The 17,914-nt window shown below is 37.7% G+C and overlaps 1 protein-coding gene across 1 annotated transcript in view; it reads left to right on the forward strand.

The window, feature by feature from the left end:
• Nucleotides 1–17,592, forward strand: part of LOC137644840 (protein Wnt-4-like) — a 122,303-nt gene extending 104,711 nt beyond the window's left edge. Inside the window, exons 4-8 of the mRNA XM_068377730.1 lie at nucleotides 12,029–12,164; nucleotides 13,138–13,270; nucleotides 14,293–14,438; nucleotides 14,954–15,073; nucleotides 15,782–17,592. Of these exons, the coding sequence (XP_068233831.1) occupies nucleotides 12,029–12,164; nucleotides 13,138–13,270; nucleotides 14,293–14,438; nucleotides 14,954–15,073; nucleotides 15,782–15,983 (737 nt within the window). The 3' untranslated portion in view covers nucleotides 15,984–17,592. The remainder of the gene's footprint in view (nucleotides 1–12,028; nucleotides 12,165–13,137; nucleotides 13,271–14,292; nucleotides 14,439–14,953; nucleotides 15,074–15,781) is intronic.
• Nucleotides 17,593–17,914: the final 322 nt, after the last annotated feature.

The raw sequence follows: 17,914 nt of genomic DNA on the forward strand, positions 1-17,914 counted from the left end.
CGCCACAAGCTGCGTTTCTCTCTTCAAAAAGAGAGAGCCTCTCTTCTTTTGATGTGTTCTAAGCACAGCATCAAGTCCGAGGGGTGGGGAAGGATGAGAAGGTTATATCGCTCTGGAGATTGGTGTCTAGAATCATTCCCAGATACACCAGTCTTCTGGGAGGGAAGTAGGGAAGACTTCCACAGGTTTACCTTGATCACTGCAACTTGGTAAAAAGACTTCAGAAGTTCCGGTGCTAATGCAAAGTTGCCACCGAGTCTGCTAAGGTCAGTCAGTCGTCCAGAAACGGAGGAGACCATGATGGGTGTAATGAAAAGACCGAAGCACAGTGCCCTGAACTGGTGTTTCTTGTTTGTCTAGACTGAATCTTCAATCCTTCCTAGATGGATGGTTTGGGCCCGGAAGCATGCGTCCTTTAGGTCCAGCATGCAAATGAAGACCTGAGGTCTTAGCCCTTGTCCGAACTCCAACATGGTGTGTACATCGACCCAAAGGGACAGCTCCTTGCGGATCCTTTCGCATAGGAGATTGTTGACGCTGGGGTCATGACTCATGGCGTAAAGGATGGGACGCGATACCCTGTGTAAGGATTCTTCCCTGGGAGAGAACTCCTTTAACTGATAGAAGTAAGGCGGCAACGCTTAGCCCTACTATGCGCCCTGATGGAATTAATGCTATTCCTTAGAACAGCATCAGTCGGACGAATGTTAATCAATGGTTAACGGCTGGGTATCATAGTTACTGTGCAGTTGGAGAGTGCTCGCAAGTAGTCTCCTGTCGACAAGCCACTGATGAGGGTTGTCGATTGTTTGCCGATCACTTTAGTGGATTGGTGTGATGGCGAACGGCCAGTAGCGAGAAGTGTGTTGTATACCTTCTGATCTAAGGAACCACGGGCAGAGGTTGACTAGTAAGTCTGAGACATGAACTGCTGGCGAATTGTCGATGATCGGTGAATCGGCTATCTGTGAGCCAAAGATGGTAACTGACAGGCAGATGAAGGCTGTCTGGTCAGTCAGCCAAGGAAGGTTGGCGATAAATTCGTTGGTTATCTGCTTGGAGAGCCCTGAGAGACAGCAGAATAGTTTAATGATAGTCAGATGGTGATGGTGAGCCATTGATGATCAGCGATCGATCACGGACCGGTGATCGGTGAGCTAGAGATCAGCAAGCTGACGATTGGTTGGTCAGAGATCAGCAAGCTGAGGTCGATAATCGAAGAAAGATGAGCTGCCCATTGGCGATCTAGTGATCAGCAAGCATATGACTGGTTATTGACTAGCAATCGGCGATCGGCACCCTAGCAATCGGCGATCGGCACCCTAGCAATCGGAGATCGTTAGCAATTAGAAAGACTAGAGGTCAATGATCAGAGAGAGATGAGCTAGTAATTGGTGATTTGGTGATCGGCGAGCTAGGGATCAGCAATCAGTGATCTAGCGATCAGTCGGTTGATGATTTCTTGTTTGCAGACGGTCAAGAAAAACTCCTGAAGAGACAGGGACCAAGGGTTCCCTGTGAGGAGTCTCAACCGATGGTAGATGCATTTGATTCCCCTTGGAAGATAGAATCTTCGGGATCTTGAACCCTTCTGTGAAGTCTCTTCCCTCTTTTCCCAGCGGCCATGCTGTTATGAGTTTGCGGGGAGAGGAATGCCCTGGAGCAATGGTGACCTGTCAAAAAGTTTTTATTCTTTTTGCCTATTGCGCGAGTGTGCAGGAGAGTACTGGATCAATGGCACACAGGATGATGCTGGTGCTCAATTTCTGCTGAAGCGCAGTTTTCGGTGAGTACGCAGAAGAGTGCTGGAGAGCAGGCAAGCGCTGGTGCGCAGGTGAGCGCTGGCTCTTTGCCAAGAGCTGGCACATTGGCGAACATTGGATCTGCGAGCACTGGCTCTTTGGCAAGAGCTGGCGCATTGGCAAGCATTGGCTTTTTGGCAAGAGCTGGCGCATTGGATCTGAGACCGCATCTGCACAGGAGAGAGCTGGATCTGTGAGCGCAGGAGAGTGCTGGATCTGACAGCGCAAAAAGGCGCTGACGAACAGGCAAGCACTGGCTTCTTGTGAAGAGCTGGCGCATTGGCGAGAGCTGGATCTAAGAGCGCAAGTGAGCAGGAGAGTGCTGGATCTGAGAGCGCAAGTGAGCAGGAGAGTGTTGGATCTGAGAGCGCAAGTGAGCAGGAGAGTGCTGGATCTGAGCGCAAGTGAGCAGGAGAATGCTGGATCTAAGAGCGCAAGTGCGCAGGAGAAAGCTGGCGCGCAGTAAGGCACTGTGTAGGGTTTTGTTTAGTCTCCCTAGAATAAGCAGAAGCACACGACTAGTTGCGCAAGGGCGGGTGCCTGGGCTCGCGATTGCGGGTGAGAACTTGCGCGTAGGAGAGCACTGGCGAGTGAGCGGAAGGCTGGTGGCACGAGCGCGTGGAAGGCTGCCGAGGCGCATGCACGGAAGAGGGGTGACGCGCACGAGCAGAAGCCTGCTGGCACGCGCGGACGCAATGGCGCGCAGGCGAATGCTGGTGTGCAGAGATCGTTGGCGCACAGAAGAGCGCTGGTGCACGCGCAGAAGATTGCTGGCGCGGGTGGGTGACTGCTGGCGCGCAGGCGAACGTTGGTGTGCAAAGATCGTTGGCGCGCAGGAGAGCGCTGGCGAGTAGGACAACGATGGCGCAAGCACACGGGAGCGTGATGGAGCGCAGGAGAATGCTGGTACGCAAGAGAGCAGTGGCGCGCAAGAGAGCAGTGGCGCGTAGGAAAGCACTGGCGCGCAGACGCAAGAGATTGTTAGCGAGCAAGAGACCGAAGATGTGTTGCACCAGTGATCGTAGGTTGGTTGGTGCACTGGCAAACATTGCTCTCTGTGGCCAGGTTGCGCTGGTAGGTCGGCAGGTCAGCTGGTAAAACGATCAGGAACTGGGATGTGCCCTTTAGAAGGGCGAACATCCATCAATGGAGATCGCAAACGATCCACAGAAGAGTCCAGGAACGAAGCCCAAGGACTAGCTGCAGCACGAGGTTGCGCTGGTAGGTCAGCAAGTCAGCTGGTAGGTCAGCAGGTCAGCTGGTAGGACGATCAGGAACTGGGATGTGCCCTTTGGAAGGGTGAACATCCACTGCAGCGTTATCAGGAGAAGGTTCAGGAACAGATGACGCCCATGAGGGCCGGTAGACCAGGAAGCTGACCTTCAGCAGTAGCAATCCTCCGAAGACGAGTCTCTATAAGTGGCCCCTCTCGCGAACGAGAGACGTGATCACTTTGCAGGAGAGACTTGCCTAAGACTATGCTCTGCCCCCGAAGGAAGTGAGACTCAGCAAGGGGGGAGAGTAGTCTAGGCAGAGACAGCAACAGCAGTCGTAGTCGATGAAGTGATGATGATGGAGGAAGTTCTCCCTCGGAAGGGAGAAACAACCTCACACCAGGGGAGGAAAACTCTCCCTCGGAAGGGAAAGTTGTCCAACCCCTGGAGGAGAACCTCCTGGTAGCGCTCTAAGATGATCTGACGAGAGCGCTGCCTGAGCTAGTTCCTCAAAGATGAAGTGCTGATCAGGTGTTGCCAAGGGCGTACTTCTAAGAGAATGGATGACGCCCATGATGGGAGGCAGTGACAGCAGATTCCCTAAGCATGAGCAGAACAGCTCTGCTTCATTGGCACTCTTAGTCGAACGAAGAAAACTGCATCGCTAACTCAGGAAAAGTAAAATAAATTATGTAACAGAAAATTCCCTAGGGAGGAACACCTAGTCCGCGATGGGAAGAGGACCCATCGAGGGAACAAACATAAAATAAGTATTGCTCCCTCCTTTCCCCAGTCGACATCGACGGGAGAAAGGGAGCGGAGAGTAACTGTAATAAAACAAGAATTACAATTATTTAAATCAGCTATAACTATTCACTAATAGGAAGAACCACTGATCCTCCGAAGGGAAGTGTTCCCCACGGAGAAGAAGCTGTAAAGTTAAAATTACAAACAATTATAATTTCACTTAAATAATTGAAAAAAGAATCGGAAGCGCAACCTAACACGCGAACGGGAAAGGTGCTCCCCCGGTTAGTACACTGTCAGAGGCCCATGAGGGTGAACGGCCTTAAGAAGAGAAAGACCGTAGTCAATCTCTAAGAGGCCACACTCCCTTCGCTCAGTAATCCACATTTCCCGTAGGAAGAGGGAAAGGCGAATTCAACAGTTGAACGAGGAGGGCACAAACGATGAGATTCCCCTGCGGCGGCGGCCGAGTCAATAGTAGGTTATATGACAACGGGAAGACCGATAGACATAGGTGGGAGAGGTCGGAAGGGAAGGTGCCCCGGCCTTGCGCAAGTGCCTTGAGAACCTGTCGTATACGTATCACACGCACAGCACAAACACTGAAAAGGAAACTTACAACATTTCAATACATATATACAGTATATACATAAACATTAAGAATGCTTTCATATATACAGTATATCGTCGTCGGCGCCCACTCGTGTCCGAGTATTGGGTTCTGTCGTTAGCCATCAGCCTCCTATCTATGGGGTGGGTGCTTATGCCTGATGTGGCTGTTAAATACAGTATACTGTATACATATAAGAAAAAGTAAGTTAAAAGACGAAAATTAATGGCAGTCCAGAATAGGCGAGGAGGAAGAGCGGATACAACCGCTCTCCATCCGAGCTAAAAGTAAAGGGAGCTAAATCACCAGTGTGTGAGTGGGAGTGGTAGCAAGCTAACCCCCGCTAACTAGCGGTGTGGGTAGTTAACCCTCGCTAAATTTTAATGACTCGTCATTTCAGCTTCGCAGAAAGTAATACCACTAAATAAATAGTGTAGGTTTGTATTCCCGTTACAGAACAAATATACTTTCTGTTCAAAATGATTTACCCTAAATCTAATGGTTCTTGCTTCACCGTGCACTCGCTTCACTTGTGAAAAAAAGAAAACATCAATCTCCATATGTACTGGCAACCGGTAATGTTGAGCTGCGCAGGCTAACATCAATATATCTTTAATAATGAACTGCATTCACTATCCAGGTAATTAATCTTAAACTAAAAGTAATGACTTACATTAGGGTTGGGACGTCGAATGCTAGGGATCATCGGGGTAATTTCTATGAAACTTGCCTGCGGCTTCTAGGTACGGTTAACTACAACTATTATATATTTCGATAGTAAGTTCCATAATAGTACACGTAAACAGTAGAGCACGGACAAAGACTTAACACGGAAAAAGGCTTGGGAAGGGGCTAATGCGAGCACTTGTCTTGAACCGATAAGAAAAGGGGGTGGGGAAATATTAACTTCCCCTGTGGCAACTTTCCATACGTATAGGTACATGATTGGTTAACGGAAAGAGCACCGAGTCTATAAAGTAAACTTGAATGAACTTGTATGGGAAACTTGTTCAGAGCAAGCATTTATGTGAAAACTGGGTATGATGAGGTAATAAGAACAAGTACTGTATGACGAAAAAATAGTAAGATAAAATGAAGGGAATAATAAATATTATTTTATGGTAATAAATTGAAATATTGTAATAAAGGAGAAAAAGCTTGAAAAGGGAATGGAAACAAAGAGAAATACACAGGTGGGTATTGCAACAACGAATACGTAAACAACGATATTAGCGGGGTCAAGTCTCGTACTATACTTGAATAACTTGGGTAAAAAAAAATATGTGGACATGTGTATTGCATAAAAGAATTGGTACATTTGGTATTAGAAGGGTCAGATCAAGTAGAATACTTGAATGACGCGGGTAAAAATGAGGAGGGTTTATAAGAAAATTAGTAATTCTTGGGTAATATGTAATATGTCCATGTAGGTATTACATAAAAGAATAGGTACATACAGTATAAGAAGGGTCAGATCAAGTAGAATACTTGAATGTCGCAGGTAAAAATGCTTGAACGTTGCTGGTAAAAATGAGCAGGGTTTATAAGAAAACGAGTAGGCTAATCCTATTGGTCAAAATAAAGGGAGCGTGGTTTATACATAGAAGGGTGGGGTTTATGCGCAGAAAATCTAAAACTGGTATGTACACATGAATGAATGGAAGCAAATACAACCGATCTGTAGAATGTCAATAAACAAGTGAAAAATATACCAGTAGTATAAGATATAAATACAGTAATTTGTGCAGTTTTCCATGGATTTATTATACATCCAAGAAAACAATTTATAGAGAAGAAAATTTTCATTTTACCATTATATACTGTTTTCCCCACCCAAAACACAGGATTCACACTGGGGTCCCCCATTATTGGTGGATATAGATATATATATAATATATATTTCGTTAAGTATTTATTTCAAGTGAAAATAAGTGTCCTTTTCAAAGGAAAAGAGGATTTTTCTATAAGAAATTTTGTTTTTTAGTAGGAAAGTTTTCACTCTCCATAACTATAATATACCCTATTTTTTTTTTTTTTTTTTTTTTTTTTTTTATAAATCTTGATTTACAAAACAAGATTTAGTGATACCTTGCCAGGAGTAAAGACAGTTGGGAAGCAAACACAGGGTTGAAACTTAGTCTTAGGGTAAGCTAATGATGAGGCAATTTAAGTGAGTTGCATACGACCTAACCCAGTGGGTAAGGATAGAGACCTTAGATTAGGTCAGGAAAGGTGAGTATCCTTTGGTTAGGTAAGGTGGGGATCCTTTGGTTAGGTTAGGTGGGGATCCTTTGGTTAGTTTAGGTGAGAAGCCTTTGGTTAGGTTAGGTGGGGACCCTTTCGTTACGCTAGGCGGGGATTGGTGACGTTCTAGCATTTTTTTCCCGTTTAAAATGTGATTTTTCAGTCATAACCTTGAGTATTTCAAAAGAGCCTAAAATTTGAAAAATGTGGGTTCTATTCCCCCACCACAAACATTTGCAAAAGAACCGTTCAAAGTACCTATAAATACATCAAGAACACTTCTTACTTTCTTCCTTAGGACCAACCAACTACAAGGGTTCTTAATGCTCATCAAACCCAATCAGAATAAGAAAAAAAAAACGTTACCTTTCTTTCACGAAGTAGGCCTAACCTGTACAACTCTACATTGGATCAAATTCATCCCTTATTGTAGCCTAGTGCTCTCATTGTAATTTTGGTATATTAAATAGCTTAGGTTTGGTTGAGCAAGATTTTTTTCACAAGAACAGATTATGTACGGTATGATAAAACAGAACAACGATGAATAATAAAGTAAGCATAAGAAGTACTCTCACCTAAGTAAGTTTGGTGAAGTGCACCACAATTGACAACTTGAAACTTTGATACTGCAGGCAACCTTTTATGCTGTAGGATACTTCTTGTGATTGTCTGTCTTGACAGCATAGAATTGTGTAGCCTAGTTTTTGTACATAATATTTGGGCATCTTTTCCAAGATCGCAATTGTCTTCACAACAAAAGCCCTCTTTTTATAATTAATTATAATAGAACACGACAGTTCACTTCAAAACAGCGAGTATGTTTTACACTTAACAATTTCTATCACATCTACACTTTCCATTGACACAAATAACCCAGTCTCGATTCGCTTCCTATATCACTATAAATAGAAAAACTCGAAAACTCTTCACCCATGCCAAATAAAGCACAGGAAACGTCTATGTTTATCCACAGTAGTATTGCTATGACGTCACGTAACGTCCGATAGCTTGTTTGATTTTTTTCTTTTTGTAATAAGAATAATGTCCTGGAATGTATCACTTGCGAAGTTGCAATTTGCAAGTCTACAAACAGTGTACAGTAGCTAATAGTTCCAGATTGGTGTTAACACTTTAGATGAATAAATTAATGGCTCATTACATCTAGGAAAATACTAAAGCCGTGCAAATTATAATCAAACACCACTGGATGGATATAAGACAAATATATAGGCCTACACAAATCATTATAGTCATGGAATATTTTGGCAAATCTTCTTCCTTATTTTCCCCATGGTCCTTGCTCACCGCCACACCATCTGTTTTTTTTTTTTTTCATCTCACAAGATCCTTAACATAATTATTCACCCCCCCCCCCGCCAACTTATTCTTGAATGTAATACTTCCTTCTATTTTAAAATCCCACCTAAGATAACCTCGTATTTGCTTTTGCTTGACATTGCCCCATTCTGCCAGCTATTGTTTTATTACCTTTTCCTATTTCCCTAAACCCACAACACTCTCTGTTCATTGTATATATATATATATATATATATATATATATATATATATATATATATATATATATATATATATATATATACTGTATATATATATATATATATATATATATATATACTGTATATATATATATATATATATATATATATATATATATATATATATATATATATATATATATACTGTATATATATATATATATATATATATATATATATATATATATATATATATATATATATATACAGTATATACAGTATATACAGTATATATATGTGTGTGTGCGTATGTGTGTCACTAATACTTTTGGCAGTATTCGGTCGACCTTAGAAGTTACCAGAAGAGAATAGGATTAATAACTATGGTTTTAGATTTTGATACAGAAGTGTCAGTTGTCGCATCATTCCAGTATCACTGATAACTGAATTGATAAGTAAATTAACACTTCTTTACCTAATTCCTAAGGCATAGGTTTAAATCCTTGCCAGGATATATGTGATTATCACATATTATAATTCATAGGGTAGTAAATGCACTATGGATAGGCCAATAAGTTATTCCAAAATAGAGTAAATTGCATATCAAGGAGTAGTCCTGATATATCTCTCCTAAATTATTCCATAGCATGCTTAGAAGAATTCCTTTAGATTTAGATTGGGAAAAGGTAGGAATTAACATGAAGTGGGAATACCTTATCAACTGAAGATTTACAGATGACATGATTCTGTTTAGTGAGTCATGGCAGGAATTACAAGAGATGTCAGAAGATTTGTATAGAGAAAGCAGAAAAGTAATACTGAAAGTGAATATGAGTAAAATTAAGATCATGCTCAATGAAAATGTACACAGACAACAAATTAAAGTTATAAACGAACCTCTAGAGATTGATAATGAAGTTTTTTCCCCAGGTTATGAGACTGAAAAATGATAAGCATGGGATGGAGAGATTTTGGTAACAAAATGAGATTATGAAAAGTATAATGACACTTTCTCTAAAAAGAAAAGTATTTAATGAGAGTGTCCTACCAGATTTAACTTATACTTCAGGAACTTGAAGCCTTCCTTGAGCCCTAGCACGTAAACTAGTTACAACTCAAAGAGCTATGGAAAGAATAATAATAGGAATAACACTAAGAGAAAGAAAAGGAGCAACATAGACACGAGACCAAACTAAAGTAGAGGATATTCTAACAACATGTAAGAAGAAGAAATGGATACTGGCAGACCACACAGTGAGAATGGCAGATCATATATATACAGGTATACAGTATATATATATATATATATATATATATATATATATATATATATATATATATATATAAATATATATATATATATATATATATATATATATATATATATATATATATATATATATTATAAACCCGTTTAAACGTTTTTTTCACTTAAGACAAACGAGGTTAATTTTGAGAAACCTCGAAACGAAATCGATGGTATGATAAATTCAAACTTTATTAGCTTTTATTATCATGAAAATTTATAAATAATCAAACATGTGGTATTGTGAAAAAACACCAATAAGTGTTAAAAGCAAACAAATTTCGTTTTAACAAGATTAAACATTTATATCTTTTATTTGCTTCACATCCGGATTTTCTAAACAACGAACATTCGAAATGAAGAGGCGACTGACCTTCGATACTGTATGCCAAAGATGATCATAAAACAACAATATAAAAAGACTAATATAAGCTCCGTTTAAATAACATTGAAACTTCATAGGGTTTTAGTCCATTTCATCTGCGGGAGAAGACTTTTTAACATTTCGTCATTAGCATCACAAAAGTCGGGAAAAATTACCCTTTGTTAAGTGACCGACTCCACCCAAGAACATGTTCTCTCTCTCTCTCTCTCTCTCTCTCTCTCTCTCTCTCTCTCTCTCTCTCTCTCTCTCTCTCTCTCTCTCTCTCTCTCTCTCTCTCAATAATTGGTTTACGTTTAGCACACTTATGTCCCTTCGGTTTCTTAAAAAAAAGTCCACATATTGCCTCAGGCAAATGAAGAAAATTTTACAAATGCCACTCATTCATTTGTTTGAATAAATGTTGATTTACCAATATGGACAGAAGGCAATAGTTGCTTTATTTGTCTTATGTCGGCAAGAAAGTTATATATAATTAAAGTCTATAATTGTTAATAGATATTCATTTATGACTTTAGCAATCATGAAACAGTTCTGTTTGCAAATGAGCCACAAAGACGCTTCACTTCCCCTGCCCACCATTTTTGAATAAACGACGTCAGCGCGAAGGACCCACGTCAGGTCTAGAATATTCCTTCACACACACCCTCTGATTAGCATGATTGAAGTGTGGCATTTACCACACACATGGGTTGTTAAGTTTTTTCTTGTGAGTGATAAATATGCTAATGCAGGCTGGGGCTAATTCTCTGCTACCTAAAATGCTCTAAACGATTCGGGTTATTTCTCTTTAATTTGCCGCTCGCCAGAATGCCGGAGAAATTTTCAGTTTGGGCAAAGGAAAATGGCTGGTTATCTGCTGTGAAGAAAAAATACGAGACAGAAAACTAAGTGAATAACAGAAGGTGGTAATCGCCTCTATTCTAGTCTCTCTTAATCTGCAGCAGCAATTGTTTCATCATCATCATCATCATCATCATCTCCTCCTCCTACCCTACTGATGCAAAGGGCCTCGGTTAGATTTCGCCAGTCGTCTCTATCTTCTTGAGCTTCTAAATCAATACTTAATTCATCACTCCTACTTCACGTTTCATAGTCCTCAGCTATGTAGGCCTGGTTCTTCCAACTCTTCTAGCTTATTGTGGAGCCCAGTTGAAAGTTTGGTGAACTAATCTCCCTTGGGGAGTGTGAAGGGTATGCCCAAACCCTCTCCATCTACCGCTCACCATGATTTCATTCACATACGGCACTCGAGTAATCTCTCTTATAGTTTAATTTCTAATCCTGTCCTGCCATTTAACTCCAAATATTGTTCTGAAAGCTTTGTTCTCAAATCTACAAAATCGGTTGGATATTGTTTCATTGTTATACCACGACTCTTGTCCATATAATAATAATAATAATAATAATAATAATAATAATAATAATAATAATAATAATAATAATAATAATAATAATTGGAGAATTATACTTCAGCTTTCTAGCAGTTATTAGCTCATATCTTTATCGACACACCTATTTAGAGTAATGCCTCTTTCTCTAGTCTGATGATCTGTCCATGAGATAAAAAGCAATTGTTTGCTGCAGATTAAGGTTTGAATTTGGTTTTGGAGACTTTTCTCAGTCATGAAGAAATAATGGAAGATTTTGTAAAGGCATTTCCAAGAACAAGTCTCGAATGTTTCGTCAAATGCAAAGAAAACACTTTCATATCGAAGTTACACACGCACACACACACACACATATACATACATATATATATATATATATATATATATATATATATATATATATATATATATATATGTGTGTGTGTGTGTGTGTGTGTGTGTGTGTGTGTCTGTGTGTGTGAGTTTGTGTGCTTATGAATGTGTATGTGGTGTGAGAGGTAGCATCGAAACTATTCATCTATTTTTAATTAGTCGCACTCTTAAAGGAAATTAACGAACATCATGGTAACCAGATTTACAATGAATACTGTAAAAATAAGATAAACTTTATTGTTTTAAGGGAAAAATTAAAACTGTGAAAAAAGCTTCATACTCTATTTCTATAAGAAAATAAATCCATCGAAAACCGAAATCGTTAGTACTATTAGTATGTGACATGAAACAGAAGGAAATTTGAGAGAACTGTAAAATAGAGACTGGTGGTTTCTTGATTTTAATATCAGAAATAGAATATATACAAGTGAATTATTTTGCATTAATTTTTTTCCTCTTGACAGAGAGCAGAGAGAAAGCTTACGTGTACGCCATCTCGGCCGCGGGCGTTGCATACAGCGTGACAAGAGCATGCAGTCGAGGAGAGCTCACGGAATGCGGCTGCGACGAGAGGATCCGACAGAGACCAACCAGGGGAAGGTAGGTAGGCCACGGCAACGCCTTCTGCTGTGTGGTAAAAAAAAAAAAAAAAAAAAAAAAAAAAAAAAAAAAAAAAAAAAAAAAAAAAAAATCTCCAGACGTACAGTTGGATACAGGAATTCCTGGCACACCACACTCTGATGAAGTGCATACTGTCATACCCTTACTGTGCGTAACCAAACAGATAAGTGTACAGAGATGGCATCAGTGGTCGGTGGGGTTATATACAAGAACTTTTATTTTCATTAATATTTAAAGTAAAGATACACTGATCAAGAACTTTTCTAGACAAATTTACAACATAACAAAAGAAGTTTAACTAGCCTACATGGGCTAAATCAACCCCCTTCCAGTGTTTTCTGTGGCCATTATAGAACTTTGATAAGAAAATGGGTCTATCTAAAATCAATCTATTATCCTTGTTACTATCAATTATATATTTCCCTTTTCATTGTCTTGAACAATATCTTTAGTCCTATCGCGTAGTATGAACCGTTGCTTGTAATCAGGTAACTTACCTGTGCTTTAGATAAGGTAAAGCAATCTAACAAGCAAGAAAGCACATACAATAAAAGGACATTTTAGGTATAAAAATTCTTTTTGGTATCTCCATTTCACTTCGTCTGCCTTTTATTTTTGACATATTATGTTATAAAGTTGCTTGTCAAGATCTTTATGCTTTTACATGGTTCTCAAGCTTCTCTTAGACCTTCTAGTTTTCTAGCAGGGTTTCTCTATGCAAACTGTAACATAATTAACCTATTTTCATTTGTTCATACGATTTCAAATTCCTTTTTAGGTAAAATATGGTCATTTTTGGCATCTACCTCACGCGAGGTTAACTACTTTGTTGTTTCATAAAAATATCATCGAAATTTGTTTCAACTACATCTCTAATTTATTTGATTACATATTAAATACATTCATTCATGAAATGCAGCTTAATCGAAGAGGTTTCTTCTTCTCTCGCCAGGTGGGAATGGGGCGGTTGCTCTGAGGACCTGAGGTTCGGAGAATACTTCAGCAAGGAGTTTGTTGACGCTAGGGAATCTCGGACCACAGCTGACGGGCTCATGAATCTCCACAACAATGAAGCTGGACGACGGGTGAGTCTGGGGTATGTAGAGAGAGAGAGAGAGAGAGAGAGAGAGAGAGAGAGAGAGAGAGAGAGAGAGAGAGAGAGAGAGAGAGAGAGATTTGTGTATGGAAGACGTGCATTCGATTTGATATCATTTAATTTTGAAGTTACGTCATAATAGCAGCTTCTTAAAATGCAGTTAACTCATTCATTATATGACTGAAATTATAAGAAAGTTGAATTCATATCTAGAATATTCAATTATCAGGAAATAAACAACATAAAAGTTCAGAGATCAACAAAACAACCATTTCGATGCTTTATATTCTCAGTTTTAACTCTCCAAATTCACATTAAGATATACCTGGATGTTGGAGGAATGTTTAGTAATATATAGTTTTATTTCATCTGGAGAGGCCCCGAAAATAAAAAAGAACCAGAGAGACACTCAGTAGAGCGCAGACCTCCGCTGCGGCAGCTTATTTCTCGACATTTTCCTACGCCTATTGACGCAAAGGGCCTCAGTTAGATTTCGCCAGACGCCTCTATCTTGAGCTTTTAAATCAATACTTCTCCATTCATCTTCTCCTACTTCACGTTTCATAGTCCTTAGCCATGTAGGTTTGGGTCTTCCAACTCTTCTAGTGCCTTGTGGAGCTCAGTTGAAAGTTTGGTACACTAATCTCTCTTGAAAGTGCGAAGAGCATGCCTAAACCATCTTCATTTACCCCTCATCATGATATCCACATATGGCACTCGAGTAATCTCTCTCATAACTTCATTTCTAATCTTGTCCTACCATTTAATTCCCTATATCCTTCTGATGGCTTTGTTCTCAAATCTATAAAATCTGTTGGAGATTGTTTCATTGTCGTACAACGATTCATGTCCATACAGTAATACCGACCTTACTAAATTGATATATAGCCTGACTTTTGTATGTAATTTCAGGCGATTTGATTTCCAAATCTTACTTAACCTAGTCATTAATTGAAGGTGAAACGATTACTGGAATTTTATTAACTAAAAGAAACATATCTTTTGGCACAGGGCATTCGAAAGGAAATGGAACTGGTGTGCAAGTGCCACGGTGTCTCCGGGTCTTGTTCAATGAGAGTCTGTTGGCGCAGAATTCGCGGCTTCAGGAATATCGGCGATTCTCTGCTGCGCCGTTTTGAAAGCGCAATCAACGTCAGGTAAGACCTCTTGATAATTAATTACGCCAGGTAAGACATATTGATAACCAATACTCCTTTCTATTTACTAGTTATCTTATCTTATAACTTCCAAGGAAAATGTAATTTTGCTCTCGTTTTAGTAACTAATTCTGACTTGAAAACATGTTATAAGTTCCATAGAAAATATGTTTGTTCTTGTTATAGTAAATAATTCTGACTAAAAATTTCGTTATAAGTTCAAGGGAAAAATATGTTTGCTTTTGTTTTAAAGGAATTTAGATCTTCCACATTCGATAGAGATTATGATTAGTAAAAAAAAAATATTATGTGATCTTATTATATGAAATCTTTCAGAATAGGAATTTTATTTGCTTCTATGATATTTGTTACAAATTAACATTTTCATCAGCATGAGAAGGAATACAAAGTAGAGAGATTTAAATGTCGGAAAAAATAATCAAATTAAATCATTGTTTTAATCTTTAATTTACCAAATCTTCCTTTCACTATACTCTTTCTTCTTACTGCATCAGGTTTGTGAATCGCAAGAAGAGGAAGAAACTTCGACCGATGAAAAGAGGGTACAAGAGACCTACGAAGAGAGATCTGGTCTTTCTCGAGGAATCTCCAGATTACTGTAATCGAAATATGAAGTGAGTATTTAAACGTTTTACACATGATTATGTATATATATAAACAGTATACATATATATATATATATATATATATATATTATACATATGTATGTATGTATATATATAAATTTATATATATATATATATATATATATATATATATATATATATATATATATATATATATATGTATACTATATATATATATATATATATATATATATATATATATATATATATATATATATATATATATTGTGTATATATGTATATATATATATGTATATATATACATATATATATATATACATATATATATATATATATATATATATATATATAATATATATACCGTAACTGCATATACGTGTTCATTAATAGCATAATATCTAAATCTGTTGAAGATTTGGCTAAAATGGAGATATTTTATAGAATAAAAGAAATTGGCAAGTGTGAATTCTATATATTTTTTTAGTCCTCTTGTTGTAAAAATATATTTGATTAATAACATATAATTATGTACAGTATATGAATATTTTTGGGAATGTTTCTGAACCGGTCCGCTTTAGTAATTGCCCTAAATATCATTTGAATAACCTCAATATTTTGTTTGTATATACAAAGTATATTATTTGATCTCATAAGCCCTATTTTCATTTAAAACTCTTAGTTATTTACTCCAAGATGTACTTAACAATCATTTGTTTGTGCGCTCCTTACCAACAGACTCGGAGTGTTGGGAACATCGAGTCGGTTATGCAACAAAACCAGCTGGGGGATGGATGGATGCAAGATTCTGTGCTGTGGCAGAGGCTATCAGACCATGGTCATGGAAGTCTCGGAAAAATGCAACTGTCGCTTCATCTGGTGTTGCAAAGTAATGTGCGAGCAATGTCAGGTAACGCGTGAAGAGCATTACTGCAACTGAACGGATTGAAAAGGTCGGAAGGAAATAAAGAATAGGCAGCATACTCCGGAGGCTCAATAAAGCAAAAGGTTTCATTAGAAACGCTAACGGAATCTCTGACACCAACGATGGCGAACGCCTGGTCTTAGTAGAGTCACCGTGTACTTTGAAAAGACTCTTGGTAACAACCTGCTAGCTAAGATTCAACGGCTAACTTCTCTTGAGTGGTCTTAGTCCCTAAGTTAGTGGTACATTACCATAGAAGGATTATATGTAATATATAAAAAAAAACCTGTCGCATTGTTGTGGATTTCTTTTATGTTCAGAAGTATTTCCAAGTCTTTAACATACCAATCATAACTTTACCAACCCTGTTACATGGGATTTACTGTCATCATCATTTATCACAATTTATGTTTTCTGTACCTGATTGCTTTTGTAGATAAATTAGAAACTATGGTAGTGAATGTCACAAAACTGTGTAAATGTGAAACTGCGGCTGAAAGTGTGTATAGTTAAAATTCATGTGCAATTGGAATATATGAATTCTATTTACATTTTAATATCCATTTCAGAACAGTTGAACAGTATTAGAAGGGGTCTAAACAAAGCAGAAACTTTTTTTCCAAAACCATATTAGTCACAATGGACGGAACTGTAGACAAAAAAGTAGAGAATAAATAGTGAACTATCCCCCTTCTCTGGAGTCCAATTATAGAAAATAGTCATCTTATTATTGTACAGTATTTGCAACATCATAAGCATCCTCTGTTGTATAGGTTTCAAGAAAGATTTCCAAATATTAAAAGTATTATTTTGTAACAAAAGCTGAACTAAACCTTACAGATTCTATCAGTGTAAATCCCCGTAGAAGTTTCTGCCTCGTTAATGTTAGGATATCCTTGAATACTGTTGTTTTATCTTCCATAGTTATTAAGATGCAAAGAACATGTCCTCACGGGGATAGATAGACTCCGCCTTTACTGTTGCTGTCATCGATACTCTTGGCAAAATAGATTGACATAATTAGCATGAAGACCATAACACAATATGGTTTAGAGATCTCATTGATGATATACTTCGATGATAAGTGATACTCACTCATAAGTGGATAGTAAGCTTCACTTTTCAAGTAGAAAATATCGGGTCCCTCTTATATGAATAAGCAAGTGATTGAAAAAAAAAAAAATTCTTTTGAGATCCGACAATGGCAGTTATTCTTTTAAATCCCGTGAGCCGTTAAGGAGAGGAAGGATTAGACTCATACTGTTAAGCGTAAATGTATTATTCTTCTTTTTAATTACTTGATAACAAATAAGAGACTTTAAAGTATAGCTAAGTTGAGATCCGACAACAACAGATATCCTTTTAAATCCCGTGAACCGTTAAGGAGAAAAGGATTAGACTCATACAGTTACGTGTAAACATATTATTTTCCTTTTAATTACTTGGTAACATATAAGAGACTTTATAGTATAGCTGAGGGTATCCTTTTATCATCAAAGGTCTAAAACAGGCATTGACATCTAATGTCAAAATTATCTGCTTATGGTTAAAAGCAACGTCTCTAAATCTACCACCTCTCTGCTAGTGAAAAGAAAAAAAAGAGAAACATTACTAAATGAGGCAGCCTGGGGAGATTTTGTAAATAGTTTCCTTGAGATTTATATATGAATGATTATTGTATGATGTTATTATTATTATTATTATTATTATTATTATTATTATTATTATTATTATTATTATTTTCATTATTATAATTATCATTATCATTATTATTATTATTATCGATTATTATTATTATTATTATTATCGATTATAATTATCATTATTATTATTGTTATTATTATTATTATTATTATTATTATTATTATTATTATTATTATTATTACTGATAATTATTATCATTATTAATAATTATTATTAGTATTATTATTACTAATAATAATTAA

The sequence above is a fragment of the Palaemon carinicauda genome, chromosome 8, assembly GCF_036898095.1.
Source record: "Palaemon carinicauda isolate YSFRI2023 chromosome 8, ASM3689809v2, whole genome shotgun sequence".
NCBI classification, from domain to species: domain Eukaryota; kingdom Metazoa; phylum Arthropoda; class Malacostraca; order Decapoda; family Palaemonidae; genus Palaemon; species Palaemon carinicauda.